At 45.3% G+C, this 26,083-nt stretch overlaps 2 protein-coding genes across 3 annotated transcripts in view; one reads left to right on the top strand and one right to left on the bottom strand.

Moving 5' to 3' along the window:
- Positions 1 to 3,783: 3,783 nt before the first annotated feature.
- Positions 3,784 to 11,412, top strand: Mest. The gene is made up of 11 exons (XM_035450686.1): positions 3,784 to 3,937; positions 5,387 to 5,466; positions 5,945 to 6,022; positions 6,125 to 6,261; positions 6,424 to 6,482; positions 7,728 to 7,768; positions 8,178 to 8,248; positions 8,463 to 8,564; positions 9,749 to 9,825; positions 10,370 to 10,433; positions 11,295 to 11,412. The coding sequence occupies exons 1-11, from the start codon at positions 3,784 to 3,786 to the stop codon at positions 11,410 to 11,412; spliced, it is 981 nt and encodes a 326-aa protein (XP_035306577.1).
- A 531-nt stretch (positions 11,413 to 11,943) lies between these two features.
- Positions 11,944 to 26,083, bottom strand: part of Copg2 (COPI coat complex subunit gamma 2) — a 114,947-nt gene continuing 100,807 nt past the window's right edge. For both annotated transcript variants that reach the window (XM_027391601.2, XM_027391600.2), the window contains exons 21-24: positions 14,865 to 14,962; positions 14,109 to 14,247; positions 13,728 to 13,826; positions 11,944 to 13,290 (exon numbers count right to left, since the gene is read on the bottom strand). In XM_027391601.2, the coding sequence (XP_027247402.1) occupies positions 13,160 to 13,290; positions 13,728 to 13,826; positions 14,109 to 14,247; positions 14,865 to 14,962 (467 nt within the window). In that variant the 3' untranslated portion in view covers positions 11,944 to 13,159. The remainder of the gene's footprint in view (positions 13,291 to 13,727; positions 13,827 to 14,108; positions 14,248 to 14,864; positions 14,963 to 26,083) is intronic.

The following is a 26,083-nucleotide window of genomic DNA, read 5'->3' as shown; positions in this document are numbered from 1 at the left end:
AGATGCCCACAGGTTCGGCTGACCCGCTGCGGTCCTCTGGCCGATTCTTGCTCGCCTGCATGGCTGGGTTTGGATGTGGCAAAGCCTGAGCTGCGGTGAACCAGGTGCCTAAGAGAGGCCTGCAGCGCCCCCGCTGGGCCAGCCGGCGCTGTGTCCCTAGCTCGCTCGCTCCTGAGCCGTTAGATCAGTGTGCAGCTCGGAACAGCACACAGGCAACACTTTGCAAATAGTGTGGGAGATGCCTTTTAAAGGATTATGGATTTAAAAAATCTTCGGCTTTGCCCGTACCTCTAGGGTGTTTGCATTGCGATTGTGTTGTGCGTAAATAAAGGAGGCTTGTGCTCCTGATGAGCGGTCCCCAGCGCCGCAGCAGCTTCGGGCATGCCGACCACGTCGTGCTGCTGCAAAGGAGCCGTGCTGGTGCCACCGTGGTGATGGTGGTATCCTGGGCTCGCTTTGTGTGGCCGCGGCCCTTCCGTGAATGTGTCCTCTTAGCCCAGGGGAGGATTCAACAGAACTTGTCCATTCCCTAGTCATTTAGTGTGTCCTTCCTTCATTGTTACCGCAGGGTAAGGGCTTGGCGTTGCTGCGCTCTGGTAACCCGCTTTTTCGGATGCGTAGTCAGTCACTCCCAGCACTCAGCACCCATTTAGGATGTAGGGGGGAAAAAAGTGGGTGTCACGATGAGCACCCTAGCGCCGAGGCTACCTTCTAACAGCTACCTTCCGGGGTTGGGGACCAAGGGAAAGGTCGGGGGTCTGGGTGGTCTCACATATTTGCCATCTTTTGCTTGAGGCGTTATCACACGGGAAAGGGTTTTTTTTTTTCTTTTTTTCATCAAAATGTAGGGTTCAGAATTAGAGATCTGCGAAGAAAGAGGGGGTTGATTTCCCGGGAGGCGCCCACGAGAGAGGCCCCCCCTTCTCTGCAGAGGTGGGGAGGGGCTCTGCGGCGGGAGCGAGAGGGAGGGACACTGCAGCACGGTGGGCGGGCCAGGGGCGGGGCTCGGAAGGCTCTAAAAGTCGGCGCCCGCTCGCTCCGCTCTGCTGCGGCCACCAGCACATCCCGGTGCGACTTCGCTGGTGGAGCAGCCCTCCTCTCTGCGGCAGCCGCGCCTCGCCGACCGACCGGCGCAGTGCCGCAGGCTCGCCCGAGAGGCTGCTCACTGCTCGCCGTCTCTGCCGCCGCCGCTGCCCGGGCCGCCCTGCGCGGACCGGGGGCTGCGCCGACGCCACCTCCGATACTGTACGGTCGCGGGCGCCTCGGCGCGCCCTGTGAGCCGCAACCCTGCGGCGCGCGGCATGGGATAATGCGGCCGTGGTGCGCCGAGACCGCTTGCGCAGGTGGGTGCTGCTGGCTGAGCCGCGAGGGGGTGTGGCCGGCCCGACTCGGTGTGGGTGCCGCTGCCACCCCCACCCCGGAGCTGCCCGGGACCGCAAAACCCTCCCCAAAAGGTGGCCGTGCTGCCCGGGCTGAAATGAAAGGTGGTCGCTCGGCCCGAACTCGGGATCGCCCTGGCTGGTGATTTTTTTACAAACCCGGGGTCCGCTGCGTGAGAATTAGGCGTGTTAAGGTCTCGGGATTAATAACCCTGGTGCAAAATAGGGCTTTTCGTCAGGGTCTTTGCTGTGGCGTGATTTAGAGGCGGTGGTGGTGGTGGTGGCGTAATTGAAGATGGGCGAACCTCGGTAACGCCCCGGTGCGTCTTAAGATTTGTAGAGCTGGTCGTTGTTGTGGCGTGACTGGGGGTTTTTAGACCCCGGGGTGTGATTTAGGAGTCGAGGAGCCAAGATTGCCGTGGCGCAGTTTAAGATGTCCAGGATCTGGCATCGCGCTGTCGTGGTTACCGCATAGGTGTGACCGGACCTTGGCCGTGCGCGGCGTGTGACCGCAGCAGTAAGTGTGGTTCCGAAGCCAGAAATGAGGCAGTAAGTGTGGTTCCGAAGCCAGAAATGGGAACCCTCGGGATCCCGGGGACATCACCAGACTGTGAAAATGTTATGAAAAACGTTTGCTTCGGTCTTTGGGGTTCACTACGCAGTTCTTCTCGCCGAGAAGTGGTCGGGTGGTATTAGATAAATGTGTTTTTCCATCATTTACAGAAATAAGAAATCAAGGCACATAAAGTTTGTTATGGGGGTGTGATGAATTTTTAATCTAAACCATGGCGCCATCAAATAATGGGAATTTGACTTAAAAAATATTTGTTTAAACCTTTCGCCTGATTGCCAGACTGCTTGACTACTAAAAATCGTAAAATGTTGCGGGGGGGTATTTTTTCTAAGGTAACTAAGACTGAAAACGGCTCCCTGGGGGGTTGCCCCCCCTTTCCTGGGTGGAGGAGGTGCACCACGTACTGTGGAGAGCGTGGGTGTGGCACCTCTGTTCCCCAGCGGGCGGGCGGGCAGGCGAGCGGGAAGCCCCTGTTCGCTCTGCTGTAGGCGCCCCTCCCGGTGTTCTGCTGAGTCACTGCAGATTCAGTCTGAGACCTGCTATGGATGCCCCAGAGGCTGCGTGAAAATGTATGAACAGGTAACGAGACTGAATGGGCTCTGAGGAAAACAACCAAACAATCAAAAATGAATAATAATAATGATATATTTAAAAAAAAAACCTAAACCTAACGCTTTTGTTATTTGCCTTTCAAGGAGGTTTGGCGGTAAAGCCCGTTAGCGGATCACAGACTGCGATAAAACCATCCTGTCTTGGCACTTTTCCAGTCATTTCTAGTATTGCCTTGAAAGGTAGAACCAAGCCATTGTGACTGTTCATTGCACAGAGACTTTGGAGGGTTAAACAGAAGGGAAAAAAAAAAAAAAAAAAAGACTCCAAGCGCAGTCTAAAGTTCAGGCAGGGAGTTGAGGTTTCCCGAGAGGTGTCTTTTTTTTTTTTTTTTTTGCCACCCACTATGTTAGGTTTATTGTTATTTAGCCTCCCTCCCCCAGCCAATTTCTCGAGATTGCAGGTTAAGGCGCCATAGGGCGTTCTTACGTTGAGCCAACCAGCCCACGTCCCACCAGGACTCCAGCAATTAATTTGTTTTACTTGTAGCTATCTTCGTGACACCGCTGGTTTTAGTTTAGGAGGCATTATCCCATTTTGTTTAGAGAACCCTTTCCTTGGTGACCATGGCAAGTCACAAATAGACAGAGGAAGTGGTTTCCAATGCTGCTTTAATTCTTGCCTCCAGTGTAGATAAATTGATCTAGACCGTATAAATCCTGGCCTGGCAAGCTGGGGGCACAAATGCGTGCTTTTTTTCCCACAGTCAAAACCAAGTCCTAAATGCTAGGTGTGTGGGCGGGGTCTTAATTTAAAAAAAAAGGGGGGGAACCACCTCAAGAGTCTGCTAAGAAAGCAAAAATATAATCTGCTGCCTAGACTTCTAAGAGATTAGGTATTCAGGGTCAGGGCAAAGCTGCTTACTGGGATGTGAAGCGCCGTGGCCGTCTTGCTTTCGGCCTCTCCTTGCCAGTTTCTTGGCCCAAATCCAGACAGTAGTGCCAAATAGGGCTTCACTTGGCCAGAGAGTATGTATTAAAAAAACCAGGAGCAGCTCTCTGCTTAAGGACATGTAATATGTCACATATATGCTTGAAGATCACACACGGACAGAATGGTGGTGAGCAAGTCCGGTGACTGCCCAAGGGTAGAGACGTCATATTTTCTTGGTAAACTTTTCTGCCATGGCCGTATTTACCTCATAGAGCCAAAGTTTCCCACCCATGTTCCGTTTTGATTTTTGGACGTGTACAATGTTACCTTGCCTGCTTTCCCCACAGGATGAGGGAGTGGTGGGTCCAAGTGGGGCTCCTGGCTGTGCCCTTGCTGGCTGCCTACCTGCACATCCCGCCCCCTCAGCTCTCCCCTGCTCTGCACGCATGGAAGACTTCCGGCAAGTTCTTCACCTACAAGGGACTGCGCATCTTCTACCAAGGTGAGAACTGCACTATTGGAGAACCCTAAGGTCACGTAGGTACCAGCTGAGGCACTTACTTTGTGTCCCTTGGTCTCTGGGAGTAATCCTGATTGTGTAAGGTGTACCTGAAATAATGGACCAATTTTCCCTTCAGTTTTCTGAGTGCAGGGGACTCAGCAATAGAGCGAGGGGTGGGGTGGGGCTCAGGGAGGGGCCAGGGGTGAGGGTGGGGGTGGAATTGTGCGTGTGTAGGAAGTTTCTTCCAGCCCCATTTGTATTTGACGTTAGTTTTCTCTAGAGCGCCCCTAGTGCTAGGTAACATGTATGATATTTGGAGACCTATATATACCTTTGTTCCCCCCACCCCACCCGTTCCCTTATGTCATTTTACCATTTTTCATGATTTGTTATATGTATCTAACCCTGAGAAGATTTACTGGGAATTAATATGGCTGTTACTTAATGATATTCAAGGCATTGTTAAAGTTTTACCTTCATTATCTTCATTTTTCACTTAATTTTTTACAACAGCACTTGGAGATAGGTGCCATTAATCTCATTTTCTAGGTGAAGAAACTGAGAAACAGATTGGAAAAGATTTCTTTTGGGCGGGGGTCAAGAGCAATAACGAAAAATGTTTGTTTTTCGTAAACCGTTTTTCATTATTGCTCCTGACCTCCTCTCATTTGCTATACACAGTCAAGTAAGTATGAGATTTTCTTAATGTTGGCTTGTTGGCGCTTTCCCAGAATGAGTATTTAGTGTTACATATTATTTGTGTAGATTCTTCAGTACATGCTATTTTTAACTGCTTCTAATTAAATGTTTTTTGAAAACGTATTACCAAAATTTTACACCACTGGCAGTATTAATTTAAAATCCAGTACTGTGGCAAGGTATTCTATTGTTTGAATAATTTGATATCACATATAGAAAAAAGTTTGTGCCACTAATAGCCTGTTTTTTTGTAACTGATACAATTTTGTAAGTTTGTTATCATCTACTAGTACTGGACAAGTATCATAAACTCAGTTGCTCCCAGTGGTAAGAAATGTCAGATCATAGAGAAATGTGATAAAGTAGTGATAAGGTATAAAAAATCTTTTAGTTTGTTGTGATTATAACATTTTAATTGGTTTTATTTTTTATTAACTGGTTTACTTTTTACTAAATGAAAAATAATTTACATTTTAATATTAATAACTAAAATATGGGATTATCTCTCTAAAAACATTTAAATGATAATAAGCAAACTGTTTTGAGAATTTTCATGTAAAGTGTGCCATTTACAATTTAAAGTACAGGTTAAGAGAAAGTCCCTCATCTAAAGTATTGTATACTTGCATTTTAAAGAGTAGCACTTTAATGTCATTAATTTGGTCTGATCCTTTTTACTGAATTAGATTTTGGTGTCTTGGTTGCTACTTGGCAGGGAATTTGCCTGATTTCTCCTCCTTCTCCTTCTAGACTCCCTGGGCGTGGTTGGAAGCCCCGAGATAGTTGTGCTTTTACATGGCTTTCCGACATCCAGCTACGATTGGTACAAGGTAATGAAGTTTGGTTACTAGGTCTGGCTATGTCCTAAGAAATACTCAAACTCTAGAATTTTATGGGTTTTTTTTTTTGGTCAGCCCTAGAAGACTCTTGCATATTTGAACTGCTTGATAAAATCTCATTAAGTGTAAACTTGCTTTTCATGTGCTATAAGGGAGTAAAAAAAATTGGTCATTCAGAAAGGACCATTGCCAAGTTAAAGGCTGGCGTTATGCTCTCAATATACTAAAAGCTAGACCTTACACCCTTTCCCAGGGGATCACCCAGGCCTGTGATGGTTTCATGAGATTTTTCACTTTATCCAAGCTGACATACAGGCATGAATCTTGTGTTTGCGTGTGTGTGTGTGTGTGTGTGTGTGTGTGTGTGTGTGTGTGTGTGTGTGTGTGTGTGTGTGTGTGTGTGTGTGTTGCTGTGGGCAGGACAGTGGTGTATGTGGGCAGACTGTACATCATTCTTGCTTTCTTACAGATCTGGGAAGGTCTGACCCTGAGGTTTCAGCGAGTGATTGCCCTTGATTTCTTAGGCTTTGGCTTCAGTGACAAACCGGTAAGCAGTAGCTTGGTGGGCCCCAGTGACAGGCGGGATGGGTATGAATGCAGATCAGGCTCTGGTGACCTCATGCTGTGTCTCTGGCTTTTCTTTCTTTAGCGACCACATCAGTATTCCATATTTGAGCAGGCCAGCATCGTAGAGTCTCTTCTGCGGCACCTGGGACTACAGAACCGCAGAATCAACCTGTTGTCTCACGACTATGGAGATATTGTTGCTCAGGAGCTGTTGTACAGGTCAGTGAGACCAGACATCTGTCCTCAACACAGGGGTCAGGAGCTTAAGATGACAGTAAACTGAATTGTTTGGGGATCTTCAAACCTTTGGAGGTTGTCCACAGTCCCCTGCATGGATGCCAGTCGTTCAGGTACATGTGTGTTCCTTCTTTCCCTGTACAGGTACAAGCAGAATCGATCTGGACGGCTTACCATAAAGAGTCTCTGTCTGTCAAATGGAGGTAATTGCCTTGGTGGTAGGTAGAAAGTGGGGTGTAGCCTAAGAAGCCTCCTTTTTAAGTCATAAAGACATCTAAATGGTAATCTGACATTATAAACAGATACTAGACATTAAAGTGGATAGCAAGGAGTCAGAACTAGTTTGAAAACAGATGGTTTATTAGGAAGTACTCATGTGACGGAGCCAGTCCTGTTCAGCCAGGCGGGAGAGGGAAAAGAGAGCCGCATGCATGGGCCCCTGATATTTAAAGCTTTGCTAAGTCACTTTGACCATGCCCAAGTGTGCGTGGTCAGTGTCACCTGTGCCAGCTCTCAAGTGGGTGTGGACAGCATCACCTGTGCCAGCCCCCAAGTGGGTGTGGCCAGCATTTCCCCCTACAAGACATAGGGCATCTCTTACCTTAGTTGTGCCATGAATAGTTTTGATAGTTGATGGCATTTATGGAATATGTCTTCAAACATACGGAAAATAAAAGGAAGCCACATGTCTTCAATCCCAGCACTTGGGTGGCAGAGGCGGAGGATCTCTTGAGTTCAAGGCCAGCCTGATCTATGTAATGAGTTACAGGACAGCTAGGGCTACACAGAGAAACCTTGCCCCCAAAACAAAAACAAAACAAACAAAAAAGGTCTACTACAAATGTGATTTCGTTGATCTGGCTGATAAGCTGCATTAGTAAACTCTTCTTTGGTGGTAGTGCCAGGTGTCATCTGGGAATGTGTTAATTGGAATTTATTTTTCTGTCTGTTATTGAGGAGTTCATTAATCCAGAAATGCCCAAATGCCCCCACTTTGAATGTCTTAATGGTGGCTTGGAAGAATAGTGGGTCTGTCCTTTTAATCAGTGCAAAAGAAAAGAAGCCATTTTCTTTTACTAGAACCTACTGACTGAAAAACAGACATACATGTGTATGTGTTTGCAGTCTAGTTCATTAACACCACTGTGTATTCCGAGCATTGGAGATGCTGAAGGGAGTTTAGGCCCCAGCATCAATGCATTATGGAAGAGCACATGAATTACTTTATGCATTTTGTCCCTTTGAAACGAGGAAAGTAGTTCCAGTGTGCTATAATTTGACTGTTAACAGAATCTTTAGAAATCAGCAGTAGAGTCATGCCTCAGCCTGATACACATATATGTGGTGTCATGCAGTACATAGGGCTGACAGGTAATTAGTTTCTGGTAACAGTTGCGCTGTTAACTTAGAGTTGTCGGTAAGTGACTAAGAAATCTCTCTTTCCACAGGTATCTTTCCTGAAACCCACCGGCCTCTCCTCCTCCAAAAGGTTGGCAGCTTCATTGCATAGCTCCTCAGTTCAGATGTCTGTGACATTAAAATCAAACAAACCTGGGACCTTTTAAGGGCCATACCTGCAGTGATGACCCTGAAATCTTCTTTAATCAAATGAATTTTTCCCTCCTTAGTCAAATAAAGCAGGCTCTCCTATATAAAACCAAATACTTATGAGAAATAAGAGATGAATATTTAGAGAAACACAACTATATGAAGATCTGTGCCCTAAGTATGATATTTGAATAAGTTGAGATCCTAGGCTAAACTTAATTTCAGTTACATTTAGGGATTATACTTTTTTTTTTTTTTTTTAAAAGAAGAAGCTATTGTCTAAGTTCCATTTTTATCTGTTGTCAGCCTTTTCTGGATCCTTGATTTTTCCTTTCACTTCTTATCTGCAGCTCCTCAAAGATGGAGGTGTGCTTTCACCGATCCTTACAAGGCTCATGAACTTCTTTGTGTTCTCTCGAGGGTAAGTCATCATCGAAGTCTATGAGCTGAGAACAGTGTAGTGAAACTTGCTGCTTTATAGCCTTGGACCAAGGCAAGCCTGGGCGTGGAGATTTTCTAGAAAGAATTTCTGAATCTACAAAGTGTCAGACAGCATGGCCTTCTGAGACCCCAGTTCTGTGTGGTGCTCCGACTCCGCCCACACTGTCTTACCCTCTGCATTTGTACTCTTGCAGTCTTACTCCAGTCTTCGGCCCGTATACTCGACCCAGTGAGAGTGAGCTGTGGGACATGTGGGCTGGGATCCGCAACAACGACGGGAACTTGGTCATCGACAGGTAAGACAGGAGCCTTGCTCTGGGCCCCAATGCAGCTCTTGGAGTGCAGGGCAGGTGTAGGATCATGTCCTGCTCCTTGCTGGCTTACTCCCTGTCACAAGAAGGCTGCCTAGGGATGATGAGACAAACTTGAAACAGTCCAGGTCTGTTTCCCAACAAAGAAATCAAGCACAGGGTGAGCCTTACTCCTAAAGCATTTGGGCACAAAGTATAGATAAATAGTTGCAAATCTTAGTGCTCATTTACATGGAAAGACTCAGTGACTTTGGCATAATATCCTTCTTTAGACTTTTGGTTAATATTAAAATGTTTCACAATGTTGCAGTCCTAGCTTTGAAAGGAGCCTAACGTCTCTCTTAAATACACAGCTCTTCCTTTGTCTGTTTCTCCAACAGCAACAGAGCTTGAGGAGCAAAGCTCTGGCTTAGGTGAGGCTGTAGCTGTTCCCTTGGAGAGGGAGATTGAATATATGCATCCTTCCTTGAGATGAGGCCTTACCTTTCGCCAGCTAGGTCTGTGACTCCCAGTGTTCTAACTGCTGGCTTTGCTGTGAACTCTGTATGAGAGGCATTCCTCCTTCCCTAGTCTAACCCACAGATATCAAATGGAAAAACAAACATGCCTTTCTTTTAAAAAAATTATTCTCATAGTTTGCCTTACTAACTGCCCTGGAGTTAGGGAGAGCAGTCAGAATGCCGCACGGGCTGCAGTGTGGTTGTTGGCATCTTCCATTACAGGAAGAGTTCTCCACTCCATGGTCATTTGAAGTACAGTGATAAAGCCCTGATCCCATAAACTTCTACACTTGCATTTTTAGAGGTGGCTATCAACTCAGAGATTCTGTAGTTTGATCTTAGTTTCACAGAAAGAACTCACAGAACTGGTGAGTAGTAGTAGAGTCAAAACTGGATTCTTAGACCCAGGTTTTAAGTCATATACACTCCAAGCCAACTGTAATCTTCTAAAGATCTCATTCCCTGCTTAATAAATGCAAAGAACCATTAGTGCTTATGTTGATAGTCAGTGTTGTGTCCACACACTAGTTAACATAAAGGGATGAAATAGGCCATTCCTGGGACCTGAGGCTTCTACATGAAGATGCTTTTCTGTGGCTCTGTGGACTTGAAATTGCACTGATAAGAAATAGTTCTTGCTCTGCTCCTGCTGACTCACTTGTGCTGTAGTCTTTTACAGTACATCAATCAACGAAAGAAATTCAGAAGACGCTGGGTGGGAGCACTTACTTCTGTGAGCATCCCCAGTGAGTATCTGTGTAGTTTTCTGTCACTTCTTGACAGGGACCCTTGGGAAATAAATAGTGACTTAACATAATTACCACTCATGGGCTCCAGTACAGATGGAGCTAGTATGGCTTGCCTGCCATTGTAAATATGGAACTCTTGGGACAGAAAGCTAGCAAGGTCATTAACAAAGGTCACAAGTCAGTGCTCTGTCCTCGTGCCTCACATGCTAGTGATCAAGATGTCAGAGGTCAGTCCCAACAGAGGGAACTTCAAAGAATGATGATTCTACCTACATTTGTAGAAGGCAGGTCTTCAAAGTGAGCTTACTCCTTTGGATTCAGGGTACAGAAGAGCACGAAGGGACCACACAGGTCTATGTAGAAGCCTGACTGGCTTGTTCTAGATGGTCTTTATAGCTCACCTAATAAGAATGTTTTCTTTCATAAAAATTTTTATTCACAGAATTTCTTTTTTAAATAAAGGGAGGGAGGTTAATTTTAGGGTAGCAACAGGAAGCATAGCTGTGAGCTATTAGAAATTCCTTCCTCTTCTCTTTCCTAGTTCACTTTATCTATGGGCCATTGGATCCTATAAACCCCTACCCAGAGTTTCTGGAGCTGTACAGGTGAGTCCTCCTCAGAGGCCTTCCTTCTCTTAGTATTTCATCCTGACAGCGTTGTTGGCACTAGCTATTGCCTCTGACCTCACTGGAAACATACAATAGCTAGACCAGTTAGGGATCAGAACTCTTATTCTCAAAGTGGAAAGATCCAAGAGATGTGGTTACAGACTCTCTGGATTCGTACATCCTGTTCTCACTGTGCTCTATGGTTATCATATTCCTTGGTAGAAAGGAAAGGGGAAAAACTTCACGTGAACCAAACGTCGTAAGAAATGTGTTAGTCTGACTGTAAAGCCAGTTCACTGACCTCAACTGAGCAGACTTTATTGAGCAGTTATGAACAGCTAACTATGAAAAATGCTTTCTCATTGGTTGTTGCTCCCTCAGGGTACTTATTCAGAAGGTGCTGGAATATGAAGTCTTGACTACCATGTAAGAGTGTTCCATACCTTCATGTGCCCCAGTAGATACAATCTGGCAATCAACAGCTTGGTTAAAATTTTAAACAACCTCCTCATGAGATTAAGGAAGGTTCTTTGTTTATCTTTGCTTGGGCAGTGAGTTGCTGAGTGAGCCACCTGTTGATGCTTCTCTAAGGAGCTGAAAGTCATGTTTTGAGGACTGTTACAGACGTGTTGTATTTGCAAGATGTTGTCTGTTGTGTTCTGAACAATTGAAACCAGTCTAAGTGGAACTGGCAAGTTTATCTGGCTAAGGTATAGTTCCCAAGTAGGAGATTAATAAGCTCTTTGTTGGCTTCTTCCAATGTGGTATGTCTACAGGGGCATTTATGGGGCTTCCCATGGCTTATATCCTCTCATCCTCCAGCCTTAAGTTCACCTCCATGCTATTCTCTTCCACTAGGAAAACGCTGCCGCGGTCCACAGTGTCGATTCTGGATGACCACATTAGCCACTACCCACAGCTAGAGGATCCCATGGGCTTCTTGAATGCATACATGGGCTTCATCAACTCCTTCTGAGCTGGAAAGAGTAGTAGCTTCCCTGTATTAATTACCTCCCCCATTCTCGTATCTGTGTGTATTCCACTTAGAAATGCCCAAAAGAGGTCCTGGCAATCAAGTACTATTCTTTCATAAAAATCCATTTTATTCACATTGGTGAACAAACTATAGGAAATAGGCAGTAGAAACGCTAAGGATGACATGATGATCCATCCATCTCTCATTCTCTAAGGGTGACATGATAATCCTCCCCTCATTGCTGTGACATCTGATCAAGTATATAGATCTGCTACTGTATTGTGTTATTAGAACATTCTGATGAATAACACTTCTCAATTACACCAGAAAGGCAGCATTGGACATTCTTAAACACTAAAAACAACAAAACAAACAAACCCACCCTCGATTTTGTAGACTTTGCTGAAATATTTAGAAATGCTAACTTCTGGCCCAACCCTAATGAGAACCCTGTAGTAAAGAGTGAGGAAGGAGCTTGCTGATGTTCCCTACAAGCTTGCTCTCTGTACAGCACGGCTTATGAGAAGGGTATCATGTCACACCTTACATTTATTTCATCAGCTGCTTCTAATTACAGACATTTTGTTGAAGTAGACCATTGGCTTAGGGGCTGGGAATGTAGCTCATGGTAGAGCACCTGCCTACCAAGCTAATGCCCTTGGGTTCAGCCCCCAGCACTGCTTTCCCCACGCAAAGACGCATCAAACCAAGATAGTCATCATTGGCATAAATGATACAGCATTCTGAATATGCTTTTACAGCTGATTTGCATACCTGTGTATGTATTTTATAAGGGTATTAAAACAGTTGGCCCTTACTTGCTAGAGTAGAGACTGCCATCACACATATAATTTGTGAATAAACAGATTCAAATTATTTACAGAATTTCCTAAACCACAAAGTATTAACCAGTTGCATCTGTGCCAGAGATTTACTGTTCCTGGCTAAAAAGTCCAAGCTGAACAGTAAATAACAGCCTGCCTCCTCGCATCAGTGCTTAGGTGTATGTTCCTCCAGAGCTGAAGGGGAGAGGAGGGGCCACTATAACAGCCAGATGTCCACTGACTCCTCTTAGGATGGCTGCTTAGCATCTATCCCACTGGCTGTTCAAAAAGGCTTTCTCATGTAACTCAGCAACTCCTGTACTGACAGACAGGCAGATGCTTAAGAACAAATGCTTAAGAACAAATGCTTAAGAACAAATGTTGAAAGACCTAAGAGCAAATGGTGCTGAATACTTTTTAAGCCACAGTTTTAACTGTCTTAGTTAAAGCAGCATTATTGATTATTTTAAATTCATTTTTTAAAAATTAGGAATTTCAAGTATAGCAACTTTGAAACTGGAATGAATGAGTGTTTATTTTCTATTAATAAAAACAAACTGTGACAAAAATGGATTCCGGCTTCCCCTCCCCCTCCACCCTTCTGGGATAAGATTTTCCAACATTGCCTAGAGTTTTCATACATGAAATAAAAGCATATAATGAAGCCAAGCAGCTGTAGAATAGCATACATAGATTCTGGTTTTCAAGATCACTCAAAGCTGCATTGTCATAGCAAAGCTGAGCAAGTGAGACAATGAGAAGGGAAGAAACACACTGAAGTCCATGCACAAAAGATAAACATTTGCTTGATCTGCTGGCTCAGGGCCAAACATTGGACAAGTGTGATTCTGGAAAATTCATGCCATTGGCCTAAAAACCACGAATAGGGTGAGCATAGCCACATCACCTTTCCCAGCAAGAACTTATCCTACAGAAGCCAAGATAACATCCACAGGTGTTTTCTCTTTGCTTCTCACAGTCACCTGCATGGTCACTCCATCTGCTAAGGCCAGCCTTGATCGCACCAGCAAGTCATAGCCACCTCTGTACATGCCTGAGAGACAGAAGTTAGGAAAGCAGTGTTAAGAACTTCAATAAGCTCTAACTAATGGATTTCTCATGCTTTGCCTGTACCTCCTTTCTATTATTTTAGTTTCACCTTTGTAGAAATGGACAGGAAATGAGTCCTACAAACAACCCTAATTTTTAAATGTTCACATGAAAACCAGGTACATGGAAGGTAGTGGGTATCACTGACAGTGTACTCAAGGATTGATGCTGGCATTTGTTAGAGACTGAGGTATTTTAGTCGGATGGGCCTCCTAAAAGAATAACTTAAGGAGAACCTGTAAAATTAATGAATCATTTTGATTAGGTCTCAAATTGTTACATAATGAGATGACAGACAGCAGCAGGGCATGGAGTGGCTATTCACATCCCTTCCTTTTAAATTCTATACATCTTAGGAGAGAGCTGATGGGAATCTCTTACCTGCCAGATAAAGGGAATGGGAATTCTTATTCTCAGGTACTTTGTCTGATCTCTCACATGGCTGCATGCCCAGAAATGTGATGATGTTGTTGACAGCCTCTGTTGAGAAAGTTGATGTAGCAGTATTAGGAAAGTTAAACACCAGGGTCTGCCTCTGCCCCAGCATGTCCTAGGAGCTGCAGGTGCACAGAGGTGTAGACAATGTGGAGGGAGGCTACTAGTCTGGAAAATGGCTGATTTGGTCAGATGATGAAGACAGGTACCTGGTTTTGAGTAGATTACTTAAGACATACTCAATAGAAAGTTCTTTGGAACTGCATGTATGCCTCCTGGGTTTTATCCTGGCCGCAGGCAGCTCACTGGCAGCAAAACTCTTCTCACCTTCAAGGGTTTTTGTAGAACTAAGAGCAAAGGTTTCTTCTTTCTCAAATGCATCTCCCACTTCTTCCCAGGCGGCAGCAAAGTTAGGCTTTAGTACCTTCTGAATATGGTCAGACACAGTCACTTCAAGATCTTCCAGCTAGTGGGCAATAAGCAGGGGTCAGTAAATAAAAATCCTTTAAGTCTACAACAAAAATAGAAGGAACTGATCATCATGTCTACAAACCATGCAAAGGGCCTGAAGAAAGTTCTTCCTCACTAATGTGGTCTGGCTAAGCCAGATGCTATAGGTTCTAGTACAGAGGGGCAAGAAAAATCTGGCAAGAGCCAAGTAAGTATAGGGTGAGTGCCAGTAGCCCTTTGACGCACAGCAGTCATATTGCCACATTTTGTCCCCTAGTTGAGGCCACTCCACCTGTCCTTTTTGTCAAAGTTTTTCAGTCTATGACTTGCTGATATTACAACCAACCAAAGATAAAGTTGCTGACATAAAATAAAAACCTACTTTATAAATAAATTCAATAACATTAAAAATAATGCAATTACCTTAGTTATTCCCACTAAAAGAGAATAAGGTGAATTTCCTTGCTTTAGTTATAAAGAGCTCCATTTAAATTCTCTCTGGCATGATACGATTCCATTACAAATAGGGTCAGTCTAGGTCCCATGAGTTTTGTCAGCTGTTTCTAGAAAATGGTCTTGTGACAGAGTCTTTGAATGTTGCAAAGGTGCAGAGTATCTGCAGGGGAGACTCACCACATATTCATCGTCATACCCATCGTCATCTGGGACTCCAGTGTGAGGGTCGCAGTCCCGGACTGTAAACTTCATGGTACAGCTAAAGGTGCTTGCAACTGGTGGGAAGAGCAGGCAAATCCACGTGAGTGGATAGGAAAAGCACATTTCCATCATCATTGAGGAAGTACCATCTGTGCTCAGCATTGTGTTCCACATTTCAGTGTTAACAGATGCATACCCTGTTCTAAGGTAGTAGAGTTCTTGAAGCAGCTTGCAAGCTGGTCAATTAGTCAGTTCACAAAGTATGATTTGGACATATTTCTGTGCTGTAGACTAGAAGAATATACAGAAGAGATGACCTGAGCACATTGTGTCTGTGTTGATGTGAAGAAGGCAGGGGGACATATTTTGGAGGGACTTTTTGTCATGCTGGTCAAAAGGGACAATATTTTGCAAACACAGCAAAGCACACAGATCATCAGATTAACACTGACCAAGTACAGGGTCTCAATGCTGTCTTTAGATTGTGGACTTAAGTGATTCTACAGAACACCAGAATAAACTACTCTTAAGTCAACTTTCAACCAACAGTGAGTACATGAAAGTGAGGTTTTACTACTGGTAAAGTCTGTTTCAAAACAGGAAAGCCGGTAGGCACTGTATGTTTCAGATGACTAAGAATTACATAAGAAATGAGTAATAATAATAATAAAAAAAACCTGACACAATTTTAGAGAGTGAAGTTTTGATAAAGACAGAGTTTTCCAATCAGTTTGAAGGAAAGAATTTAGCCAGCATGGATGAAGGAAAGGGGCCTATGATCTAATCAGGGATCTGGAAAAGGCCTATGTGTACAAAATAACTAGAAATTGAAGCATTAGAAAGCTATTTGGGGGTCTGAGCAAGAGAAGAAATACTCAATTGTAAACATCATAGTATGGACATTAAGAGTCTCCATCCATCCATCCATCCATCCATCCATCCATCCATCCATCCATCCATCCTTCCTTCCTTCCAGTCCATGACATTTAAGTAAAGGTATAAGGCAATGTGGATAGACATGACCTTTGTCTCCAAAGCTGACTTTCTAGGAGTTAAATTTGTGTGACTATAATTATATATATATATATATATATATATATATATATATATATATATCTACCCATGATACTATAATTCAATGCCATAGATCCTTTAGTATAAATCTTAATAGAGTGCTATCTGAAGTTGCAGGATTAAGAGCCTAGGGATAAATTAGAGACCAAATGAATGGTAGACTAGATCACAGATTGGGGCAGACTGGTTGGATTTTATGTAGAAGACAAGACAGAAGGCATTTAAAAGTTCTGAGGATGTGACATGTAGGAATGGGTTGAGGAAGAATGAGTGAATTAAACCTTTGTGGCACATTTTTTAACTAAATGATTTGGCTGATACAATGAGGACTTGCAGGGAGCCTGCCAGGAGTTGCATTAAAAGCCAACGGTAGTAAAGCCAGAGCAGAGACAGATATTGGGAGACAAGACAGAAGGCCAGAGGGGCCCTTCCAGGGCAAGAGCACAACTTTACCATCATAATGGTTACAGCTTCATCAGACAGGAAAGGCAAAAGCAAAGGAACAAAGAAAACAAAACCCGAAGACCTCTGTCAAAGAGGGTTAAAAAATGGAGCCTATTTTGTAAGGACTTGCTAAATAAAAACCAGAGTCAACTGCTAAGGCAGAAAGTGTGAGACGAGTACAGAACTGGGGATCAGTGTTGAAAGCTAAACGGAGAGGGCTGTGCTGCTGGGCTGAGGACAGGGGTGTAGTAAGCACATGTCAGGGTAGAAAGTCGAAGTTAATCCCTGAGAGGAAGCCTGTGGCAAAATAAAGAAGAGATACAGATCTGAAGAGATTCCTAAATAGCTGAAGGACAGGGTGTGCAGAGAGCAGAAGTGAGAGGCTAAAATAGTGGATCTGCAATAGGCCACCCAAAGGATTCACACAGGGTTAGACTGAGCTGAAAGCAGAATGAGGTGGGTGAAAGCATTAGGCGGCGAATGTAAAGAAAAAGTGAGTGATGGGGATGGAAGTGCCCTGAGCAGGCGGTGCTGGGCCACAGGGATGGAAGTGCCCTGAGCAGACGGTGCTGGGGCCACAGGCACGCTACACACAACAGGAGGGCTGCTGGAAATTAAGGCTTTTCTAGGTCAAAAGAGGAACAACAGTGTACAATACCAACATATAAGTCAACCTCAGATGTAAAAGAGGCAGCACTAAGGAATGACTGACATAAAATGAAAAGTTAAGGCTGTATTCTTGGGCCCCAAGTCAGGAAGGAATGAAAATGAAAAGGTGGACTGGAAGCAAAGGGGAGGAAAACATGTCAGAGGGCCAACTGGTAGAGAAAGTGTAGAATAGAGACCTCAAATGGAAAGTCCTGTCAGAGCTCAATGTAAATCCAACTGGTTACATCTGCGCATAGAGACCATGGTGAACACGATGGCAAAGAAGGACCTGGACAGGAAGGGTTGGAGGGGAATTGGAGGATTTGACTATTAAGGAAGGGAAAGTCTGTAATGACTGAGATGCCAGAGTGCTGATAGCAAGTGACTGATGACGACTTGGATTGCTTAATGGAGGTGTGGGCAGGCAGCTTGTAATTCTGTATCCATGCTGCCTGCAGTGTGTGGAAAGGATGGCAGCCCAGTTAGATGGCATATGTGGATTACTGCTTAGTGTGCCATTACAACTGCTGATACCACTTGTAGAGCTTGGCTGACTCTGCATGGCATGAAACTTAGGGAGCCTTGTGTGAGAGCAACCCAGAGGAGACGGAAGTTGGAATCTGAAAAAGAAAAAGGAAGTAGCATTTTGGGTGGGAGGTCAGGGAAGGGCATCATAGAGGGCCAAAGTGAGGAATGCTAAAAAATGACAGAGTTGGGTTTGTAGGAGTGAAATGTGTGTTATGCTAGACTGCACCAAAGATGGAGCAGAGTGTGGCTATGAAACAGTGCTCTGAAGGAAGGAGTAGCATCTGGTGGTCTTTCCTTGAACGGCATCTGAAGCAACCAGTATGACCAACAGACTTGAGGGTTTCAGAGTTTACATGGGGTGGCTCTGAGCTAGGGGCAATTTTAGGAACCCTCTGAAAATCTAGACTACAAAATATACTGAACATCATGATTAAGGAGGAGGAGACAGACTGGGAACTGTAAACTGGGAGTTATCTGAAGGAGAGTTAACAGTAAGAGTGGCATAAGCAAACAGGTAATGGTATTTCCCAGAGTGGAATCTGCAAGACTGAAAGAATGTGGGTCTCAGGCTAGATGCTGGATCTGAAAGCTAGATGTTAAAAACTGGTAATGCTTGGTCAGGGAGAAGAATGAGGCATTAAATCAGGGAGGCTTTGGTGGGAGTTCTAATTCAAAGGACCAGGAAGAGATGGGCTAGGATGAACTGTGGTAAAATGGCACCAGGAGAGATCTCTGGGTAGTCTGTCTATAGAGTGGATGAGTAATACTGGGAGACAGTGGCTGAAGATTATGATGGGAATTCAACTCAAACTGACAAATGTGTGCTGTGTAGACCATGGCACTGAAGTTTCTCTGTTGTATGAAGGCTTTGTGGTTTTCTTTTTTGTTTCTGAAGAGGGGAAACATACTAGAGACAGAACCTGGCTAGAAAGTCCTGTTCAAGAGGAACACAGGTGGTTTCTACAAGAAGGGCTGATATTATTTTAGGATAAGACAGAGTGAGGAAGAAAGGAATGGGAAAATGACAGATGAAAACAACGGCAGGTACTGACTGGAAGGAGAAACCCCTTATTTGGGTCAAAAGACATGAAGAAGAGAGGTTAATGCCCTGGAGGAACTTTGTAACCCAGAGAATGATTCTGAGGTGGCATGGTAATGAAAGAGATCATGGAGCCATAGAAACCTTCAGAACTAAAACTCTGATCACAATGATGAGTGTGTGGAAAGGAGAAAAGGAAGGAGTTGGAGTAAACTTGTTCTTGATGCCCCAGTGTGGAGTTTTTAACTAAAGGGCAAGGCAGAAGGAAAGGCAAGAGCAGTGTTTCTTAAGTGTGTTACAAGTTAAAGTCACACCTGAATGAGAAATGAAGGAGGACTTAGCAGGTCAGATGAGGTGTCAGAATGACTAAGGGATGGTATGGGAGAGGCAGGAAAGTTTGCAGTTGGATTGGCTGGGGTATTGTTAAGGAGTCTTGTAGAAGTAGCTGAAGGTGAGAAAGTGAGACACAATTAGGAAAACATATATATGGGGCTATGTGTACTTGAATGGAGATGAAATACATGAATTGAGGTTCAGAGTGTCAAATACAACAGGCCAGAAAGAGGAACGCAAGTATTACTAGCTCTGTAGCACAGTCTAAAAGCAGTTAGTATGTAAAGTTCTTGTACACACATATACCCCCCACATACACACACTCACATACACATACACATACACACACACACACACACACACACACACACACACACACACACACACACACACACACACCCCACACCATGTGCTTAGGAAGCCTGGTACCAGTGGGTTACACTCAGATGCTAATGCTAATGATTCCTTTGTACATAACCCTGCTTGGGGTAGCGTAGTTTTTTTTGTTTGTTTGTTTTTGTTTTTTTTTTTTTTTTATGGCCATAGTACTTATCATCAGTAGGCTCATTACCTATAATCAAGGACCGGGAAAAAAATGCTGTGAAATATTCCTGTCATCTTCCAAATAGTATGTGACATAAGAAACTCATCAGTTGGTAAGTAAACATTTTCAAAATATTTGTTTACATTGTATGTATTTATTATGTAAGGTATAACAACTTGTTACTTATGTTAAAAATATCACTGTTTCATCCTATAGAATGGAATCATTTTGTACCACATAAAACGGTGTCTCCTAATGAAAACTGCATTTAAAATAATTGGACAACTGTCCTTAAACATGGTTTATATTATAAAACATTCTTAAAATTTTCATAAGCATTTTAATGATGGTTGTGAAAATGTTCGGTTTTTTTCCCCCCAAAAGGGAGGTGGATGAAGGGTTTTTTAAACTCAAAATGCAGTGTGTTCACTATAAAAAGAGTGTGTGTGTGTGTGTGTGGGGGAGTAATGATAATTTCTGGTATTTACAAAGCAGCTGAGTCAGGAAGAAGGTGGTGTAGGGAGGCAGTTATTAAAGAAGAAAGGGAAAGAGATCAAGTGATAAGTAAAAACAGAACTTGGGAGGAAGGGGTAATGTTCAGGGAAGTGTGTACACAAAGAAAGGTACAGTTGATAGAAAAGTTAAGAATTAGGTTTTTTGTCTGTATGCGTGCGTGCGTGCGTGCGTGCATGCGTGTGTCTGTGTCTCCTGGGGGTGGGGGTGGGGGTGGGGGTGGCACATACCTTTAATCCCAGCACTCAGAAGGCAGAGGCAGGTGGATCTTTTGAGTTTGAGGCCAGCCTGGTTTACAGAGTGAGTTCCAGGATAGCCAAGGCTACACAGAGAAACTCTGTCTCGAAAAACAAAACAATTAGGTTGTGTAGATATGAAACAAAGCAAGTGGCGGGAGTCTTACCAAGGAGTGAACAGAAAACCATAGCACCTGAGTGCAATATAGGAAAAGCAGAACAATGAAAACAGACTGAGTGATGAATGTGTAGCAAAAGGGGCATATGGATGAGAAATTAGCTGTCTCCTACCCCAGGTAGTATAGGAAAAAATAAACAGATAAAAAAAGCAAGGTTAAAGTAAGCCTTACACGGGAAAGACCATGTGAAGATGACATGCTGGACAAGGTCTCAGCACTGTAACTGCATCAAGAGGGTAGAATGCAGGTGGAGGCCAAGGACCCTATGGTTCTGACCACTTCTTGAGTAAACATAGGGCTAGTTAGCTTCACAGGACTGCCAAGAGTGAGGGTAACAACGGACAACAAAATAAGGCCAGGAGAATGAGAGGATAAGCCAAGAAAAAGACTGGAGAACTAGAGAGAGAGCAAACACCCTGAAGGGAGAGAGCGGATGGGAAAGCAAGCGGGATGGCAACCATGTACGGAAGATGGAAGGACTGTGTATATTTAAGTTAGGAGATGAATACAGAAACTGAATTTAGCTGGGGAAAAGACCCCAAAGAACACAGGAGAAAGAGCATATCCATGCCTAGAAAGCATGCTTGATGACACCAGAAAAATGTTAGTGACAGAAGATGGAAGGGGAGGTAAATTTAAAAATAAAAGGAAAAACAGACACTGGTCCTCTAAAAACTAACTTTTAAGAGAAAAAAGTGGAAATGAGGAGCTAAAACATCAATCATTTAGTGCAGACTGGGGCTGGGACATGTGTGTGAAAGGAGGAGCTGGTTCCAAAAGGAGGGTTCAAGGTCTATACAAGAAGTGGAGAGCACTTGTGAGATGCTCCAGTCAGGACATCAAATGGTCACCACCAGAAAGCTAGGGACACAGAATGGGACAGACAGGCCAGGCAGGACAGAGGGGCATCCACAGCAGTGATTCTCACCCAGGGGTGGGGGGTGGGGGGGTTCCACCCAAGGGGGGGGTGGGCATGGCCCCCAGGTGGCCTATCAGAACTTCAGAGGCAGAGCAGCAATCTGCTCACAAATAACACCACCACCCAGAAGGAGGTTCTGATAGGCTACTGGGGGGCCATGCACCCCTGGGTGAGAATCACTGCTGGAAGGGGGGACGGAGATGGCTACAGAGGAGGAGGGGTGAGCAGATGGGGCCTGTGAGTCCAGGCAGATGGAGGCATCAGAGTCATGACTGTCAGACTTGGGAGAAAAGGTCCTGTCAGTGCAGGGGGATGACAGAGAGCAACTGGATGCAGTGTTGAAGGAAGGGGTGAGAAGGATGAGAGCTGTGTGAGGGTCTCCTGTCAGGGGCAGGGAGTGCAGTGCCAACTCTGTGGCTCCTGCTAGGACTGAGGTGGAGGAGTGGGGCTGAGATGGGTAGTGTTCAGTAATAATCAAAGTTGAGGCTTGTTATCCAGAGAGGAGAAGCAGAGAAAGAGGTGGAGCCAGTAATGAAATGGAGGTCAAGGAAGGAGTTGAGTACTGAGGAGCGGGAGAGAAGCAGGAGGATCAGGAGTTGTTGTTAGGATCAAGTTAGGGTAAGGGTAGATAGAGGTTACTATGTCAGAATGGGCTAGACTGTGTGGAACAGAATATAAAAAGTCACAGTGACAGCAACTGAGAGGCAGATGTTCCCTGAGAGCTTTACCAGAGTGACTCAAGCATGTGAAAGGAGGCAAAACCAGTTACAGGGAGCTAAGGATGTGGAGTTCCAGAGGGAACTCATAAGCCTGGGCCACAGGACTGCTGGGAAGACAGTGAAGAAATGGTACAGTCAGTCTGATGCAGAGGACCGGATGTGGTGGAGCAGCTGGGCGTGGAGGACAGGTCAGTGGGCAGCAGAGTCAGAGGTCTGCAGAACACACCAGAGCAGCACAGAGGGCGTGGGAAGGGGCTCTGGATATTGAAGGTGTGATACAGCAAGAGAAAGGACCGGTTGTGTCCAGGAAAGGGGAGGAGGTGAGGAGTTTGGGAAAGCATGAGAACATGGGTCAAAATGGGAAGTAGTGGAAAGAGCAAACAGTAAGAGAGCAGAGAGCACAGAGAGCTTGGGGAAAGGCACTGTACCACACCAAAGAAGAAGGCAGACAAGAGTGGGCCAGGTGAGCAGGGACTGGGAGGAAGGGAGTTTGGGTAGGGCAGCCAGAGCAGGAAGCAGAAACTGGGAAGGCACCTAGAAAACTCTAGGACTACCAAGTTAATGAAAGACATGGTGAAATGATAACAGCTCTGAGGGGAAGCCTCAAAGGGAGGAAACAACTATGTCTAATGCAGTAAGAACTAAGTAAGTAAAACTAAGACAGTAATCTCAGGAACATGGAGATGGACCCGTGGACACCAAGTCTAGAATGAGGGTAGAGAGCTTGTAAATGGTGGAGGAGCATCTGCTGGTCAATGCTGGAAGACATTTTGTAGGGTTAACTCAATCCATTCTTCCCCATTCCAGGGGAAGTCTTTATTGGCTGACATAGAAGGCAAGATGGGGTAGGAAGTGGACATGGGAACCCACTGGGCATTGTGAGATTGGCACTGGAGGTTAAGAAGGTAGACAAATGGCAGAGCTGGAAACCAGGCTCTGGGAGTGGAGGACTTTAGGGCTGTGTGGGGGCATCTATTCTGGCTCAGCTGACCCAAAGAGCAAGAGAGGACATGGAACAACAGGATGGAAAGTAGAAATTACTTAGGAAGAGGGTCTTAAAATCTGAAAATGGGTGTGTGAAGGCAGTATGCCATGGCTGAAAGGAGAAACAAGTGAAATTGGACAGCCTATGATCAATGGAGGTCCTTTTAGGGGAGGAATGGAAATGATGGGAAGACAGAAAAAGAAACGTTTCATGGGAAATTGTTTCATGGGATGGGAAGAAAGAGGCTGAACTATTAGTAAGGAAATGGGGGCAAAAGCTACTGAGAAAAAGAAAAGGTCGGAATCAATGGAAAACTGGTTGGTGAAAAGTCCCCGAAGAGGAGAAGAGGAAAGTGGTTGAGCAGTGAGAATGGGCTGAAGAAGTGAGCTGATCCTCATGAAGAATGAGGAGTGAATAGAGAAGCATAGCCTAGACATGAGGCAGAGAGTCTTCTCCTGGCTACAGAAGAAAAGAAGGGCAGCAAGAACAGCTGTGGGGGGGCTTCTGGTGAGGAAGGGAAAAGGAGGTGAGCTGTGGAAGTGGCACAGGCTAGGGAGCAACCCAGAGCCAGGCTGGACGAGGGAGGAGGAGGTGGTGCCAAGGTTACAATGAAGGCAAGGACATCATACACAAGGTGGGGCACAAGAGTGGGTAAGAGAGAGGAAGAGAGAGGAGATGGAGTGGGGAGGGAGAGAGAGACAACAGAAAAGGACACAAAGTGAATGCCAGACAATAAAGTGAACACCATTGCCAAGGGTGTAAATTTTTGGCCAGGTTCTAGTAGGAAAGGGTGGGTGGAGTAAAGGTGGGGTTTGGGACAGGCACAGAATGAAGGCAGACTGGGCTAGCCAGGAGGGCAGGGCTGGGAGTAGTGATGTTGAAGGTGGGAGTGGAATTGTGGACACAGACCTAGAGATTCTATTTTGAGTGATGAGGATGATTAATGCAAGTTGAAGAATCTACTGATCCTACAATGAGAAGAAACTAGAGCAGCTTTAAGTATAGTAGGAAGGGGGGCAAAAGCAAGAGGCCATCAGGAAATGAGAGATTTGTGTAAGAAAGCAGTATGCTCTGCAAGGGCTCCTTTTGTCTCTGCAGAGAAAGAGGAGTGGAGGTTTAAGAGATGGAAGCCGAGAGAGGACCAGAATGGAATCAAATACATTGACATAAGGGTGGGAGAGTACAATGGGTAGGGATAGGGCTTCAAGAGAACAAGTCTCATGAATACTGGGGTTGTACTGTGTCATGCATGTGAAAGAGCAAACACAGAAAGGAAGGAGGGGGTTGGAAGAGAGTGTGGGTCTGAATGAGAAGGGGAAGCACTGAAATGCTTAAGTGAGGACACTAAGTGGTCGCCACCAGAAAGCTAGGGACACAGAATGGGACAGACAGGACAGGCAGGACAGAGGGGCATCCACAGCAGTGATTCTCACCCAGGGGTGGGGGGGTGGGGGTTCCACCCAAGGGGGGGGTGGGCATGGCCCCCAGGTGGCCTATCAGAACTTCAGAGGCAGAGCAGCAATCTGCTCACAAATAACACCACCACCCAGAAGGAGGTTCTGATAGGCTACTGGGGGGCCATGCACCCCTGGGTGAGAATCACTGCTGGAAGGGGGGACGGAGATGGCTACAGAGGAGGAGGGGTGAGCAGATGGTCTGTGAGTCCAGGCAGATGGAGGCATCAGAGTCATGACTGTCAGACTTGGGAGAAAAGGTCCTGTCAGTGCAGGGGGATGACAGAGCAACTGGATGCAGTGTTGAAGGAAGGGGTGAGAAGGATGAGAGCTGTGTGAGGGTCTCCTGTCAGGGGCAGGGAGTGCAGTGCCAACTCTGTGGCTCCTGCTAGGACTGAGGTGGAGGAGTGGGGCTGACAGAGATGGATGATGTGTAGCAGTGGTGTGTGTGTGTGCGAGTGCGTGCGTGCGCGCGTGTGTACATGTGTATATGCGTGTATGCATGCATGTGTGTGGCTGGTTGTCCATGGGGAGGGGGGAGGGGAACTCAGGGAAGGAGCTGAATGCTAAAGGAGAAAGAGGAAAAGGAGTCATGAACTGGAGTGCCCACGAAGAGAGCTGTCAGCCCTCTATCAAGTCAGAGTGGGGGTGGACACCTCTATGTGGGTATGGGGTGTCGGGAGAGGGAACAAGATGAGGGCAGAAGACAAAAGCATGAATGGACAGGAACACAGTAGAGAACGAAAGACCATTTCTCCTGTGCATTTTTTAGGAGAATGTGAAAAGCAATGTGATGTCACCTTATGCCATGAATGTAGGATGCTGGGAGGATCCCATAGTTCAGGTCACGAGGAGGCAAACTTTGAGTGCCTAGATATGGGAGCAGAGTGGTACAGCATGACTCCAGCTTAGTGAGCGCACTAAGGGCTCAGGAAAGGAGGCTCAGGAAGATGTCTGCTACATCAGCTAGAGGGTTCATAGACAGTAGCTCACAACATAGCACTTTATTAGGCACTAGGGAGAAAAGTAGAAATGGTTACTTGGCCCAGAAGTAAGAGGTTTGAGGTTTTCAACCCAAGGGAGACCCGTGATAGCTACAATATTTCATTTGGCAAAAATGAGAGAAAGAACAAAATGAAGGAGCCCAGCAGGAAGGAAAGAAAAGGCATGTTGAGAGGACAAAGGAGGGCATTATATTTAGGGAGACATGGCAAAGACCGTGGAGATGGGAGTGACTAGGGAACACGCAGAATGCAGGCAAAGTGTATAAGGAAGCCCAGGGCAGATAAATGGTAGAAGAGAAGTGTGTAGTGAAGAAGCAGATGAGGCCAACGTAGAAATGAGGGAGGAGTGGCCATGGCACTTTATCACTGACGGGCAGGGATGAGGAAAGGCTGAGGGAAAGGACCCAGGTATGTCACTGATTTTGATTTAAACACAGAATGGTAGAGGTGAGGCTGAGCAGCAGATGGATTCAGCACTGCTGGCGAGGGACAAAGAGGCTGACAATAGTGGCAACAGTGAGGACAGGCCAGCACCTGTGAGGGAAAGAGTCCCGAGTCCATGGATTGGCTGGGAGG

This window comes from Cricetulus griseus (genome assembly GCF_003668045.3).
Source record: "Cricetulus griseus strain 17A/GY chromosome 1 unlocalized genomic scaffold, alternate assembly CriGri-PICRH-1.0 chr1_0, whole genome shotgun sequence".
Taxonomy (NCBI): Eukaryota; Metazoa; Chordata; class Mammalia; order Rodentia; family Cricetidae; genus Cricetulus; species Cricetulus griseus.
This window is presented reverse-complemented; position numbering and strand designations above follow the sequence as displayed.